The sequence below is a fragment of the Equus asinus genome, chromosome 3 (assembly GCF_041296235.1).
Source record: "Equus asinus isolate D_3611 breed Donkey chromosome 3, EquAss-T2T_v2, whole genome shotgun sequence".
In the NCBI taxonomy this organism is placed as follows: domain Eukaryota; kingdom Metazoa; phylum Chordata; class Mammalia; order Perissodactyla; family Equidae; genus Equus; species Equus asinus.
Window position 1 is genome coordinate 62843739 of NC_091792.1, and position 13011 is coordinate 62856749.

Sequence of the window (13011 nt, forward strand, 5' to 3'; positions counted from 1 at the left end):
CTATAGGAAGAGAAATTTTTTTTTTTTTTAAAGATTGGCACCTGAGCTAGCAACTGTTGCCTATGTTCTTTTTTTATTTTCCTTCTTCTTTTCCCCAAAGCCCCCCAGTGCACAGTTGTATATTCTAGTTGTGAATGTCTCTGGTTGTGCTACGTGGGACGCCGCCTCAGCACGGCCTGACAAGCGGTGCCATGTCCGTGCCCCGGATCCAAACTGGCAAAACCCTGGGCTGCTGAAGGGGAGCACATGAACTTAACCACTCGGCAACGGGGCCAGTCCCCTAGGAAGAGAAATTTAAGATGAGTAATAAATAAAGGAAGACAGATAGATTGTCATAGTTGAAATTTAGGGAGTTTTTTCAGATGTTAAAGGATTGAAAAGGAAGAGAGAATAAAGGGAATTGAGAAAATGTCGCTTGCCACAGTATAGGCATCTGAGAAGAGGTATAATAGAATAAGGGAGAGAGAGAGACACTTGCAACAAATCCGTATAGTTTAATTTTAGTGCAGAAAATGGTGGAGAGTGGGCATAGACTAATTGGAAGAAGAATCAGATTTTTGTTGTATCATTTGTTCACAGGTTGAAGTCAGAACGGAAATCTTAAGCAGGTCTTACACACCTTAATAATCTAGTTTTTCTGTGTTGTGGGTTAATTATATTTGTAGGAAAAAATAATTTTATAGCAGAAGTACCCATCTATTTAACGGTACTCTATTTCCACTGTCCTTTGTACATTCTATAATGTATGGTTTTTGTGTTCCATTACTGAATTTGAAACCTACACAATTCTAACCTACAACCAAATGCTCATCATCTTGTCAAAAGTGGAATAAAATATCAGATTCAGGATCTCTGCTTTATTTAGCATTTCTCTTCCCACAATTTCCCAGCACTGTGAGACTCTTTCCTGGGGCTGGGACCATCTTGCTCTTCTTACTCATAACTCATTTTCTAGTATGAAATTGGTAAAATATATGATCAAAACAATTATCTTGAGCCTGCCCTGAGGGCCTAGTAGTGGAAGTTTGGCACACCGCTTTGGCAGCCTGGGTCCGTTTCCGGGTTGCAGAACCACACTGCTTGTCTGTCAGTTGCCATGCTGTGGCAGCAGCTCTCTTAGAAGAACTCAAGGACTTACCACTAGGATATGCAACTGTGCGCTGGGGCTTTGGGGAGGGGCAAAAAAAAGAGGAAGATGGCAACAGATGTTAGCTCAGGGCCAATCTTTCCCTGCAAAAAAGAAAAAACCCCAGTTATCTTATTTTTGCCTGTTGAATTTTATCCTGTTTTTATAGGAATAATTTTACAGTTCATCAAGATGTTTTGAAATTTTCTTTCTGTATTCATGGTATTAATGACACCATCCAGTTTGTAACATGTACGAATTTAGTCTGTGTGTATTTGCATAAATACCTGAAGTCATCAATAAAGACTAGATGAGTCATGTGTATGAGTCTAGATGTAAGACCTATTGGGATTTAAGAAAAGCCTTGATAGCTTGAACTCTCCGTCTCCTTAAATGTAATTAGATCTGCACAATAACAATGGGTTGAAGGAAGCGGAAGTAGTTGTCTTCCTTTCAGGCCCGCCTTGGATAACTGAGTGAGTTTGTGGGATCCATGCTGTTGGGAGGCTGTGCGTCAGTGAGTCACTGTTAGGTCTTGGGTAGATCAGAGACCTCAGTGAGCTGTAGAGCTGAGGCGAGGCAGATTGTTACTTTTGTCCTGGATTTAGCTAATGCTTTTTTCAGGGCATCATGCAGACATTTCATGAAATAAACATTTTGCTTGTAGGCAATGAAATCTCCAGAGCTAAAAGACCGGCTGGAAGAATCAGAGAAGCTAATCCAGGAAATGACTGTGACCTGGGAGGAGAAATTAAGGAAAACTGAGGAGATTGCACAGGTTCGTGCTTCCTGATTAGAGAGAGAAACCTCATGGCAGTTTGCGCAGTGTGACTAAGATGGCCTTTCTGGTTCCTTTTTATTTTTAGCTTTGAAGATGGCAAATCTGGCACCATTAATAAGAATCTAGATCCAAGAGTCTATACTTTATGAAGTTAATTTGAAGGATAAAAAAGATGTAATTACAATCGATTGTTTATTATGTAGGAAATACTTTTTTAGGGTCATAAAATTTTTTTTAATGAAATACAACTACTTTGTCGCCTCTGGCTCTGAAAACTCAATTCTGTTAAGTGCTTTGCAGACCTAAAGAATGTGCCCTAGCTACAAAATTATTAGTGATGGATGGTAGGCTATGAGCTTCTTGCTTCCATATGACAACACAGTAAAAGTAATATGAAATACCTAAATCTGAGGTGACTGCCTCTCAGTTTTAGAATACTTAATATAGAGTTGAGAAATTTTAGGGTGAGAACATTAGCATTTGGAGAAAATCCTAAAATTTGCAAGTGTCTACGTAGTAAAAGACTCTCTGGCTTTCCTGTCAGTTGGTCATTCAGCCTCTGTTTTAGAAATGCATATGATAATGTGGAGCCTAGTGCCCTATCGAGCAGTCTTTTCATGATTGGACAACTCTAATAGTCGCTATTTAATCAAAATCTTTTATTCTTTCATTTCTGCTCATTGGCCTTCCAAAGCTAAGAGAATAAGTGTCCCGTGTGTCTGCAGAAACTAATAAAAACAGTAATAGCCAACATTTATTGGGTGTCCTTGTGTGTTGGGCCCTATGCTAAGCACTACTCAATATGGTATTTTATTTAATCTTCTCAACAGCCGCGCAGACAGGGCCTGTGGCTAGCCAGACATTTAAAGTCGCCTCTGCCTCTTCCCCTCCTTTTCTAAAGTTAAAAGTCTCTAGTATTCTCAAGGATTCTTTGTTTTAGGGAATATATAAACTTGCTACTTATTCAGTAAATTCCATCTTTAAATGTGCTGTCCAGAATCAATCCATATATCAGATGTTGTAGGACAGGACTACTATTATGTAGTATAAAGCGGATGTTATATTTATATTAGTGCTGACTAGGATTTAAGTAGATTCTTAAAATATTTCTTATTATAGTGATTTTCAAAAGAGATAAAAATAAGAGAAGAGTATAATAAACCCACATGTCCCCATCACCCAGTTTCGTTAAAGATCAACATATGACTGATCTTGTTTTATCTATATCCCTGCACTGGGTTATTTTAAAGCATATCCCTCAAATTACAGAGAAGAGGATACACCAGAATATAAACTTGATTTCTCATTACATATTTCACTTTTGCTTTTCATATATTTTAAGTCGTTCTAGTAATTGTTCAATTTGGAACTAATTTGTGTGAGTATTTTGAGCTATTCCAAAACTAAAACATTGACTTTGAAGCGCTGCTGTCCTTGGGCTGCTTTGCTGGTACAAAGCAGGGCAGATCTAAATGAGATTGCAGCGTGTGGGAGCTTATCTTTAGCATCTGTCCTTACCTAGCCATCCTCTCCCTCTCTCAGATGTCCCTTTTCAGGACTATGCCTGATTTTATCCAACACCTCATTCAACATCTTATCTTTCTCAGCCCCTAGGCTGTAGTGCTGCTGAGCTTTCTCCTCTCTCACTGGAAAAGACCTAGTCTGTTGACCTCTTTGCGATACAGACTAGTATTTCCCAAAATGTATTTCTGGCAGTATAGCCACAAATTGTTAATAAGTCTTCTGAGGAAAAAATGGTCCATGGTCAGATAACTGGGAAAATCTGGGTGAACTAAGTTAAATGGATTTGTTTTTTGAAGGACTTTTTACATCATTTTTGGGAGTCTGTTTCAAGTCAGCCAGGCTCTTCGTAAGTCCTGTGTGCTCTGTGACATCTTGCTCTAGTATGCCAGTCCCTGCCATTAATTCCAGTGGAAGCTATCTGGAGCCATTTGACCCTTAAATCATGCAGTACTTTACTATTCAATTTTTCATTTATACTTTTATTACCTAATGAATTTGGAAGGTTCTCAAGAAAAAAGGCCACATCTTTTAGTTTTAAAAGTGTTTGCTCAATAATACTTTTGAGTAAATGTACAGAACTCAGGTTGACTAATTTCTAAGCCCAGGGCCATATCTCTGATACCAAATTGTCTCCTATTTTCATCTTTTATACTCTCACTAAGAAATGCACACTTAAGTGAAATGAAAACCTTGAGATAGATCAGGGGTCGGCAACTATGCCCTTGGGCAAAACCTGGTCTCCCACTTCTTTTCATGAATAAAGTTTTGTGGGAACACAGCCACGCTTCTTTGTTTGGGTATTATTTATGGCTTCATCAGCAGAGTTGAATAGCTGTGACAGAGACCACAGGGCCCAGAACGACTGAAATATTTACTACCTGACCTCTTACAGAAAAAGTTCACCAGCCTCTGGTATCAGAAGTAATATTTAGTGGTATCAGTAAACATAACTATGTTTTATCCTACAATACTTTTTTATTTTACAAACTGATTCTTAGATGTTGCGAACTTTCGTTTTTTTTGATGACTAAGAACTTCATAGTTTTTGGTGGCAGATATAATGGTGAATTGACAGTTTCCACCATTGTATTTTTTTGATTTAGATAAAAATTTTGTGGTATTTTTACCATTATAAAATCTCAAGTGACAGGAAAAATACATAAGAAGTAGTGTAAAACAATAGTTTACTATCACTGATAATTTAGAGAATTATTCATTAATATTCCTGCCTCTAGTATAGATTTGGTCAATGACCTTGGACAAACCTATATTCAGCAACATTCCATATTCAGTAATCAATATTGAGCAAAAGTCAGAAAGTCATTATTGGGGAGTATGGGAGTAGTTGGAAATAACATTAGTAAGCTTGGCCATCCTCTAGAGGGCTTTGAATGTCAGACTCAGATTTTTAGATTTCACCAGTAGGAGCTAGAAAGATTTTAGTTTATTAATTTATCTTTTAAAACATTTATTGAGTGTTTACTATGTGTCATATGCTATTTAGGTATATCCTGGCTGTTTTATATACATTATCTCATTTTAGTCCTGTCTTTTCCCTTACTCTGAGTGGCTTTACCTTTGTTAATTCATATATTCTTTTTTAGGCTTACCTTTGTTTCTGTACAATTAAAATTTTGCCTCTAGATGACAATAATCAGATTTCTTCTAGATCTTTGAATTATTTCTGTAGTGAGAATTAATAGAGTCATAAGAGTAAAGTAGAAGAAACTGTTGTTTTACAAAAGTAGTATTTATTTATAGAAAATATAGAAAGGTTATTATGAAGAAAATTTAACTGTGATGCAGTCATCCAGAGAAAACTGTTCATATCTTTGCACTTTCTTTCAGTTTTTTTGGTGCACAAATTGACATACTAATTTATACCCTGCATTTTTCATTTAATGTTAGTTCATGAGCATCTACCCATGTCATTTGTAGAATGTCAAAAAAAAAAAAAGACATTTTTATAGAGGAATGTTTCTTCTCATTATTGGAATAATTCTTTAATTACCCACCAAGATTCCTACATAAAAGAGCCTTCCCTCAGAAGGGGCTACACAAAATATATTGGAACTGCTGTCTTCATTTTAGGAACATGGTTCTTTATCAAAAATAATAATTTCTTAGAATTGAGTGCTGAGAACCATAATGTCTAGTGCTAAACTACTCAAAACTTCCTGAAAGAACCCCAAAGTGTTTTTTGTTAGAAGACAGACTTAATTCAAAGGCCCAGAACCAGAATGTCTCCTTCCCTACTTTTGTAATAGTATACTTCTAAGTGAGATGTATTGACCGGGTTGCGGTGGCCATATAAAGTAGGATGGTATGCCTAGAAGCAACAAAGTTCTGAGGCTATAATTTAGTTACACTGCAGACTTACTGTGTGGCCTTAGTTAAAAGACTTAGCTTGTCTTGTCTTTCCTTACAGTCAAAGGTCCTTGGTGGCTGTGACTCATTACTACTAGATATTTATACGTAGTCAAAGACACCCTACTCTGCCCCAATTCATATACACCTTAATCAGGGAGCGTCGGTTGCAGGATTCATATGTATCTCCCTGTGTGCATGCATTCATATATTGTGGGGATTCAGAGACAGGTAGGCACAAAAAAGAAAGGTTCATATTCTTATGAAAATAGTGCTTGAATGCATATGCAAGTTTTATTTTGATAAATTCGCAACACTGATGTTTTGATGCTCATTGCTCGTGTGCAGGGTGCTAGGTGCTAGGACACACAGTGGATAGGTGGGATCCGTGCCCTCACAGAGAAATGGTCAAGTAAACAGTTACCAAGTGTGGGTCCAAGTATGCACCAGACAGAAGGAGCACTGTAAAATCCCTCAAGCTAAAGAGAGCGTTCTTGATACTTTCAGGCACCTGGAAGATGTTCCATGTAACTGTGGTCCAGGCTTTGAGAGGAGGAGTGACATGAAGTGAAGATGGAGAGTAAATGGGCCAGATTGAAGGGCCTGTTGAGGGAGTTTGGCCTTTATGCTTGCTGGAGGGGAGAGGAGGGGGTCACTGAGGATATCATGTAAGAGAGTATGTTAAAAACTTGGCTTTTTAGACAGATCACAGTTGAGTAAAACACACTTACATTTGTTTCATATACGCAGAATTAAATGAGAAAGGTGAATTCAAGATGTTAGATATTTTCAAGAATGAAAATTGAGAAGTCAATAGTATAGTTGGTTGCTATCTGTGATGGCTTTATTTCAAAATAAAAAATATTTTAATTAACAAAATAAAACAACATTGTATAGTTTGGAAAGAGAAAAAATGCAGTAATCTATAATACCTTGTCCTAAAATAACATATTTGAATTATACACTTATTTAGTAATTATTCTAATGTAAGATCTTTTATATCTTGCTGTCTCAATAGCCGTGGAACTAATACTTCTCTGATACATTTACAGGAGCGACAGAAACAGCTTGAGAGCCTTGGAATATCTCTTCAGTCTTCTGGAATTAAAGTCGGGGATGATAAATGTTTCCTTGTTAATCTGAATGCTGATCCTGCTCTGAATGAACTTCTGGTTTACTATTTAAAGGTGAAGTAATAGGCTTTGCTACTATTTTCTGCCGAGGAGAACAATATTTCCTAGTGGTTTTTTAAACTTGGAGAACCATGCTCAAAACTAATGAGCAAATTGGTTTTTATTTGTGCAAACTCAAGTGTAGAAAAATCTTGGGTTTATGGGATCAGTTTCTCTTTTCAGTCTTTGATGTCATTCAACCTAGTAAATTAAAAAATCATATTCCGATATTGTTTCCAGGAAATTAGGTAGCTTAGCTACTATTATTTAATATGATTTATACCAGAGAGTTAAGTAGATAACTTTAAAGCTTAAAGAATGACTTTTAAAAGTAAATGATTCGTTAGGAGCCTAAAGCTTTTGTGATTGATATGAAGCACACCTTTTTCTGAGTGGTTTGTTAGCTTGCAAGAGGAAATGTTTAAAGAAAGTTATGTTCTTAGGACCACTTGATGTGAAATTTGTGTTTCCAGTAACTCTTAGGAAAACTTAAAAATTTGGATTATCAACTTATAAAAAAAGAGTTAAGTCACTTAGAGACTGAGAAGGTCAGAGTATGGAATAGAAAAAAACCAAATAGTGATATACCATGAAACCTCTAAGTTGTGGGACATATCAGGAAGACAAAAGACAACTTTAGAATGAGCATGAATCCTGAGACACTACATAGATTATGAGGAGCTTGCCAAAATTGCCTTTGTCAAGCCCAGAGCATAAATGAATTATATGATGGACTCTTAATATGCGGTTAATAAATGTTGGGAGGAAAGTTTTTGCCCCCTCATAGTACAGGAACTATCCATGTGAGTTTTACTGAAGTGACTAGGATAGTAAAGATAATGAGCTAGTAAATCTGGAAGTAGCTTTAAAATTAGAGAGATGTGTCATTTCATTTCTAGAGAGACTGAAGAATTCATGACACGTTGGCTAATTCTCAGTTTTTGTCAAAGATATCTTGGGATAAATGTTTTTGTTGTTTGATAAAGCTCTTTATTAATAAGTGTCTTACACCATGTTTTGTGACGCTGTGAGTTAAATTGTGTCTGGTCCATACAGTCATGTGTGCACTCTAGGTATTGTGGTGCAGTGGGAGCAACACCAGAGTGGGAGAGAGTGGCTTGTGTTCTAGTCCAGTCCCACAACTTAACAGACGTTTGGTCTCAAGTCCTGAGCCCCCTCCAGTCTACAGTTCTTCCTCTATAAATGGAAGTCGTCTTTGTCTGGCAACCTCCACAAGGTTCTTATGAAGATTAAATGATACTTGATATATAGAAGGACTTTATAAACAGAAGCACTATATAAATATAAAATATTCCTGGGGCCGGCCTTGTAGTCGAGTGGTTAAGTTCACGTGCTCCACTTTGGTGGCCCAGGTTTTCACAGGTTCGGATCCTGAGCTCGGACATGGCTCTCTGCTCAAGTCCTGCTGAGGTGGCATCCCACATGCCTCAACAGGAAGGACCCACAACTAAAATATGCAGTCATATACTGGGGGGCTTTGGGGAGAAGAAGGAAAAATTAAAAAAAAATTTTTTTTTTAAGTATTCCACATTTCATTTTCTCATTCGGTACTCTGTGTGGTACCTTATATATATTTTATCCTTGTCTATTGAAAACCATGATGTGTTGTCACGTCACTTACTGTACTTCCAAAAATGTTTGCAGCATTTTGTGTTAGAATTTCAGCTGTAGGTATTCATATGCTTTCGGAGAGATGCGATATTAGAATAGGATTTAAATAGTCTACACTTTTTATTTCTCAGAACTATGAATTCATTTTCTTTTTGATGTGATAAAGTTCAAATTGGGACACACAAACACATACACCCAAGAAGAAAAAAAACCTGATTCATATCTGTTTCTTAACTGAAAAATTAAACAAAGAAGCTATTTAAAGACTTTTGGAGAGTACTCCAAATATTTCTGGTTGTCTCGTGTGGAGGTGTTGGGATTCTGTTGCAGACTGTGTGGTCAGCCCCGTTTCGGCAGGGTTTGAGGCCGTGTTGATTTCTTCAGTGCCCAAGCTAACCCCACTACAAAAGTATATTCATGACAAAGCACATTCAAGGGATGGTCTCGGTCCAAGAACAGTTTTTGCTTCAGTAAAGTGATACCATGATGTGGGATGGAGGAATTTGGAGGCTGAGCGTTTTTTATTTCTTTGCTTTCAAATTCTCAAGTCAGTCTAGATGCTGGGCAGATGATTTCACATCTCAGGGTGACTTTCATCACCCCGTCTGTAAAATAAGGGCACTGGATTAAATGATTTCTAACGTTCTTTCTAGTTCCAAATTGTATAGTTTTCTGCAAGAACAGAGTCCTCCATTTATTTGTTCTGTCTAGAACTGGCATAGGCAAGGTATGGTGGCCCAACCATAGATAGGACATAACTCACAAGAGAATTTGGTATTCAATTTTCGTATACAAGCAGTCTTTGCTTTGCATGGTTCCAAAATACACAAATTCCAGTTACCCCGATTTAGTAAGTGATGACACTGCTGCTGTTTGTGAGTTTCTAGATACACAGCCAGAGGAGCTCAGTGAAGGTGAATTTATCAATATAAATAATGAAAGTGGTTGTGATGATAAGAATGAAGGTTTCTCAAAGGGAGTGATCCCAGAAAACACTTCACGGTAAAGGAACTGTTGGGAGATATTTTGCAGCATTGAAAGCACAAAGGATATAAAATGGTGGAATCTTAGGAAGAAGAATGACAATTTGCCACGGCAGGGAAAATAAGCACATTCCGTATTCATATTGAGTTACATGTTGAGAAGAAGGCAAGCACTATTCAAATTACTCTGGATGAGCTTTTAACAAAGAAATAAAATGCTTTAAATTTCAGTGTTTCTAATGTTCTAAATTACAGTGTACTAAATGAATATCAGTTTTTCTATTTTTTCGTTTCCCTATACGTTATAACAGTAAGAGAATTCTTAATGTTTTTACAGGCTATTTTAAAGGTCACAGAATAACTGCAGTTTTTCTCATTGATTATTCAGATCTCTTTGCAAAGTTATTTTTACAGTCCTGCACCCTCGTGCCAAGTGAGTTCTGAGGTGGACTTGGAGGTTTACACCATCCAGGATGAGCCAAGCTTCTAGAGGGAAGAGCTGTTCCCCTCACCTTAAAAACCTTATGCTAGTAATATACTTTTTTTTTCCTAAAAAGTTTTATAAAAACTTATTAGAAAAAAAAGGGGTGGATTAGCACCCAAATTCTAACACCCAGAGATGACCGTACTTCATAGTTAATATTTTATCTCTGTCCTCTGGATCTGTTCCTATATGTATGTGTATGGATTTATTCTGATACACATTTTTTTAATTACAGAAATGGGCTCATAGTATGATTCTAATCACACCTTTGAATTATCCACCAAATCTTTAAGGAGAGCTGCTCTGCTTATGTGGTTCTGGATTTACTGTTTTCACAAGTCAGCTATCAATGGCTGGGGAAGTGGGTGATTCTGAAGGATTTGGGACAAATTATACATGTATGCACTGGGTAAGACTTTGTACCATGGATTCAGCAGCAGCTTCAAAGTACATGTTGGTCCTCTAGCATGGCTCCCGTGGAGAGTAAACTGCCTGTCGTCTCTGCCAGTGTTCGTAGTCGCCAGTTGGGGTGGCCAGAATGGCAGGGGCAGCAGCCACTCAGTGTTTGTGGAGCTGTGGCTTGGGCTTCAGGAAACCCAAGATGAGTAAGACGCAGTCGTGGCACGTTAGGAGTTCTTGGTTGGCAGCAGTTCGGCTCATCTAGTGTAGTAATGGAATTTGTAAAAGACAGAAAGATACGTTTCTTTCTTTCTTCACCTCCATTCCAGAAAAGCTGTCTTCAGGGTCTTGGTTCTGTTAAGCTAGGGAGACTTCTCGATTAAAGAATTTTGATTACTTAAATATGTAAAGAGTAACGAATACTTTTCTGCTTATTGCGCCTGGTACGTACTTACCTTTTCCTTGAGAAGTTGTCTGACAGGGTTAAGGGACTGCACAGACTGTACCAATATGCTCCTTTTCCTGCTTGTAGGATAGGAAAAGCCGCCCTGTGAAATATGGCACTAATGAACACGTCCTCTCTCTCCATCTTCCTCCCCCACTCCCTCCTTCTGTTTCTCTGTCTCTCTTTCTCTCTCTTTCAGGACTTAGTTGATCAAAGCAAGATTCTCAAAACAGATACATAAAGAGTTGACTTATAAAGGAAGCAGGTACAGTAAATTCATAGGATAGTTAACTAGTCATCTTCAGTGAGATTAAATTTAAATGGATGAAGAAAGGATAAAAAGCAATTCCTATCCTTTGATTACTTCTGAGATTTTTAAATATAGTATTTTATATTTGCTAAAGTTTTCCCTAAAAGTAGTATACTTTAGAGTCATTATACCCATGGATCACAGAGACTGAAAAAGTATCCCTGATTATCTTATTTTGATTACTTTTTACTGTCGCAGCATTTACTCATTAGATAAACTTCTATATCAACCTATGATGTTTATTTTTTTCCTCAGACTCAATTTCTTCTTGCCGTGTTTAGAGCACAATGGGAAGACCTTCTCAAAAAGCTTATTGTCTGACTTGTTTAAACATTGAACAGTAAGGCTTTTAGAACTCAGTGTTTGAGATTGTAGCGAATCCTCATCCAAATCAGAATAGAATCCTTATAACCTCCAATGAGAGGTTTAAGTTGTCATTTATAACGTAAGCTCTATAATTGGGATCGTGTCTGTCTCTTGTCTCTAGTGGCTCAGTTCCCAGCTCAAAATAGGTGATCAGTGTAGTATTTCTCGAAAAAGTGAAATTTTCCTTCTAGAACTTGGATTAAACCTTTGCATATTTGAGTTAATATCTTGTCTCTGATAATTTTTACTTCAGTCTATCAACAGACGTTTAGCACCCACCGTGTATTTTTACTATGCTTGTTGTTGGAGAAGATGCAAGAGTCCTGTAGAGGTTGCTAGCTAAGTAAGGGAGAAGTTGTGTGATAGTAAGTTGTGGTATTGACTCTCAGTGTAGTCAGAGTTCAGAGAAGGGAGAAGTCAGTGCTGGCTAATGTGAAACCTTCAAGTAGAAGATGAAGTTAGAAGTTAAGTGTTGAAAGATACTTTGTATTTAGAGGAAGGGAAGAGAAGAACATTTCAGGCAATGAGAACAAAAGTAAAGGCAAAGATGTGGGAGTGAACCTGTGTGCCATCTTGGAGTGTGGTAGTGGGAGCTGGTCCTGCACTCAAACTCCAACCTAGGGTATGGCTCTAGGCTTTCTCCACCTCTACTCCAGAGGATAGAAGGGATTCCAAAGGCACAATTAAGACTCCTGCTAGAATTTCTCTCTGGAGGAGGAAAGAGATTCTACATAGAAGTGGCCTAGGGCAAATTTTGGGGGATTTTTTTCTTCTTTTTCAGGTGATCTTGGGCCCTTTTTCTCTACGGACGTTTTTTTCCTTTTTAAACTTCTCTTCACCTTGCAGTTGGTGTTGTAAGACAGAGAGGGAAGAACCAAAGAGAGGAATGGAGATAGGCATGGAATAGATTCTTTGACCTACTACTGACCGTCAGAAAAGCCTTACTTGTAGTTTAGACCTAGTCGAGCCCTGTGCTCCAGGTTATGGAGGTGTGGGTTTGGCCAGGAAGCCTCAGCTTATAGTGAGGACTATCATTTGCCTGGAATGTCCTCTCTATTTTATACACTACTTGAGGATTGAACAGGATTCCATGGGACAGTTCTGGATCCCAGAGCTTTGTTTCCTTGGAAACACCTCTGCAATGTATTTGAGAGAAGAAACCCCCAGAAAAGTGGAAATGAAAATACTAGAGGGAAGAGGCCTTTTACGAGACTGAGATCCCAGAAAAGATGGGAAGAATTGGGACTCAGAATATAATTAGACGAGTTTCCTGCAAAGAAGAGGAGAGAGTCATCTTCCATTGAGCTGAAGGGAATGCTAAGGGAAATTATTGTTTATTTATTATTCTTTTATTTTTATTTAAGGCCTAAACGTGCCAGGCCTTTGTTAAGTGCGTGGATTACCGTGGTGAGCAGGTCAGGC

General features: G+C 37.8%; 1 protein-coding gene across 2 annotated transcripts in view; it reads left to right on the forward strand.

The window, feature by feature from the left end:
* Positions 1-13011, forward strand: part of KIF13B (kinesin family member 13B) — a 183157-nt gene that overhangs the window by 86130 nt on the left and 84016 nt on the right. For both annotated transcript variants that reach the window (XM_044766906.2, XM_070505112.1), the window contains exons 12-13: positions 1794-1904; positions 6851-6985. In XM_044766906.2, the coding sequence (XP_044622841.2) occupies positions 1794-1904; positions 6851-6985 (246 nt within the window). The remainder of the gene's footprint in view (positions 1-1793; positions 1905-6850; positions 6986-13011) is intronic.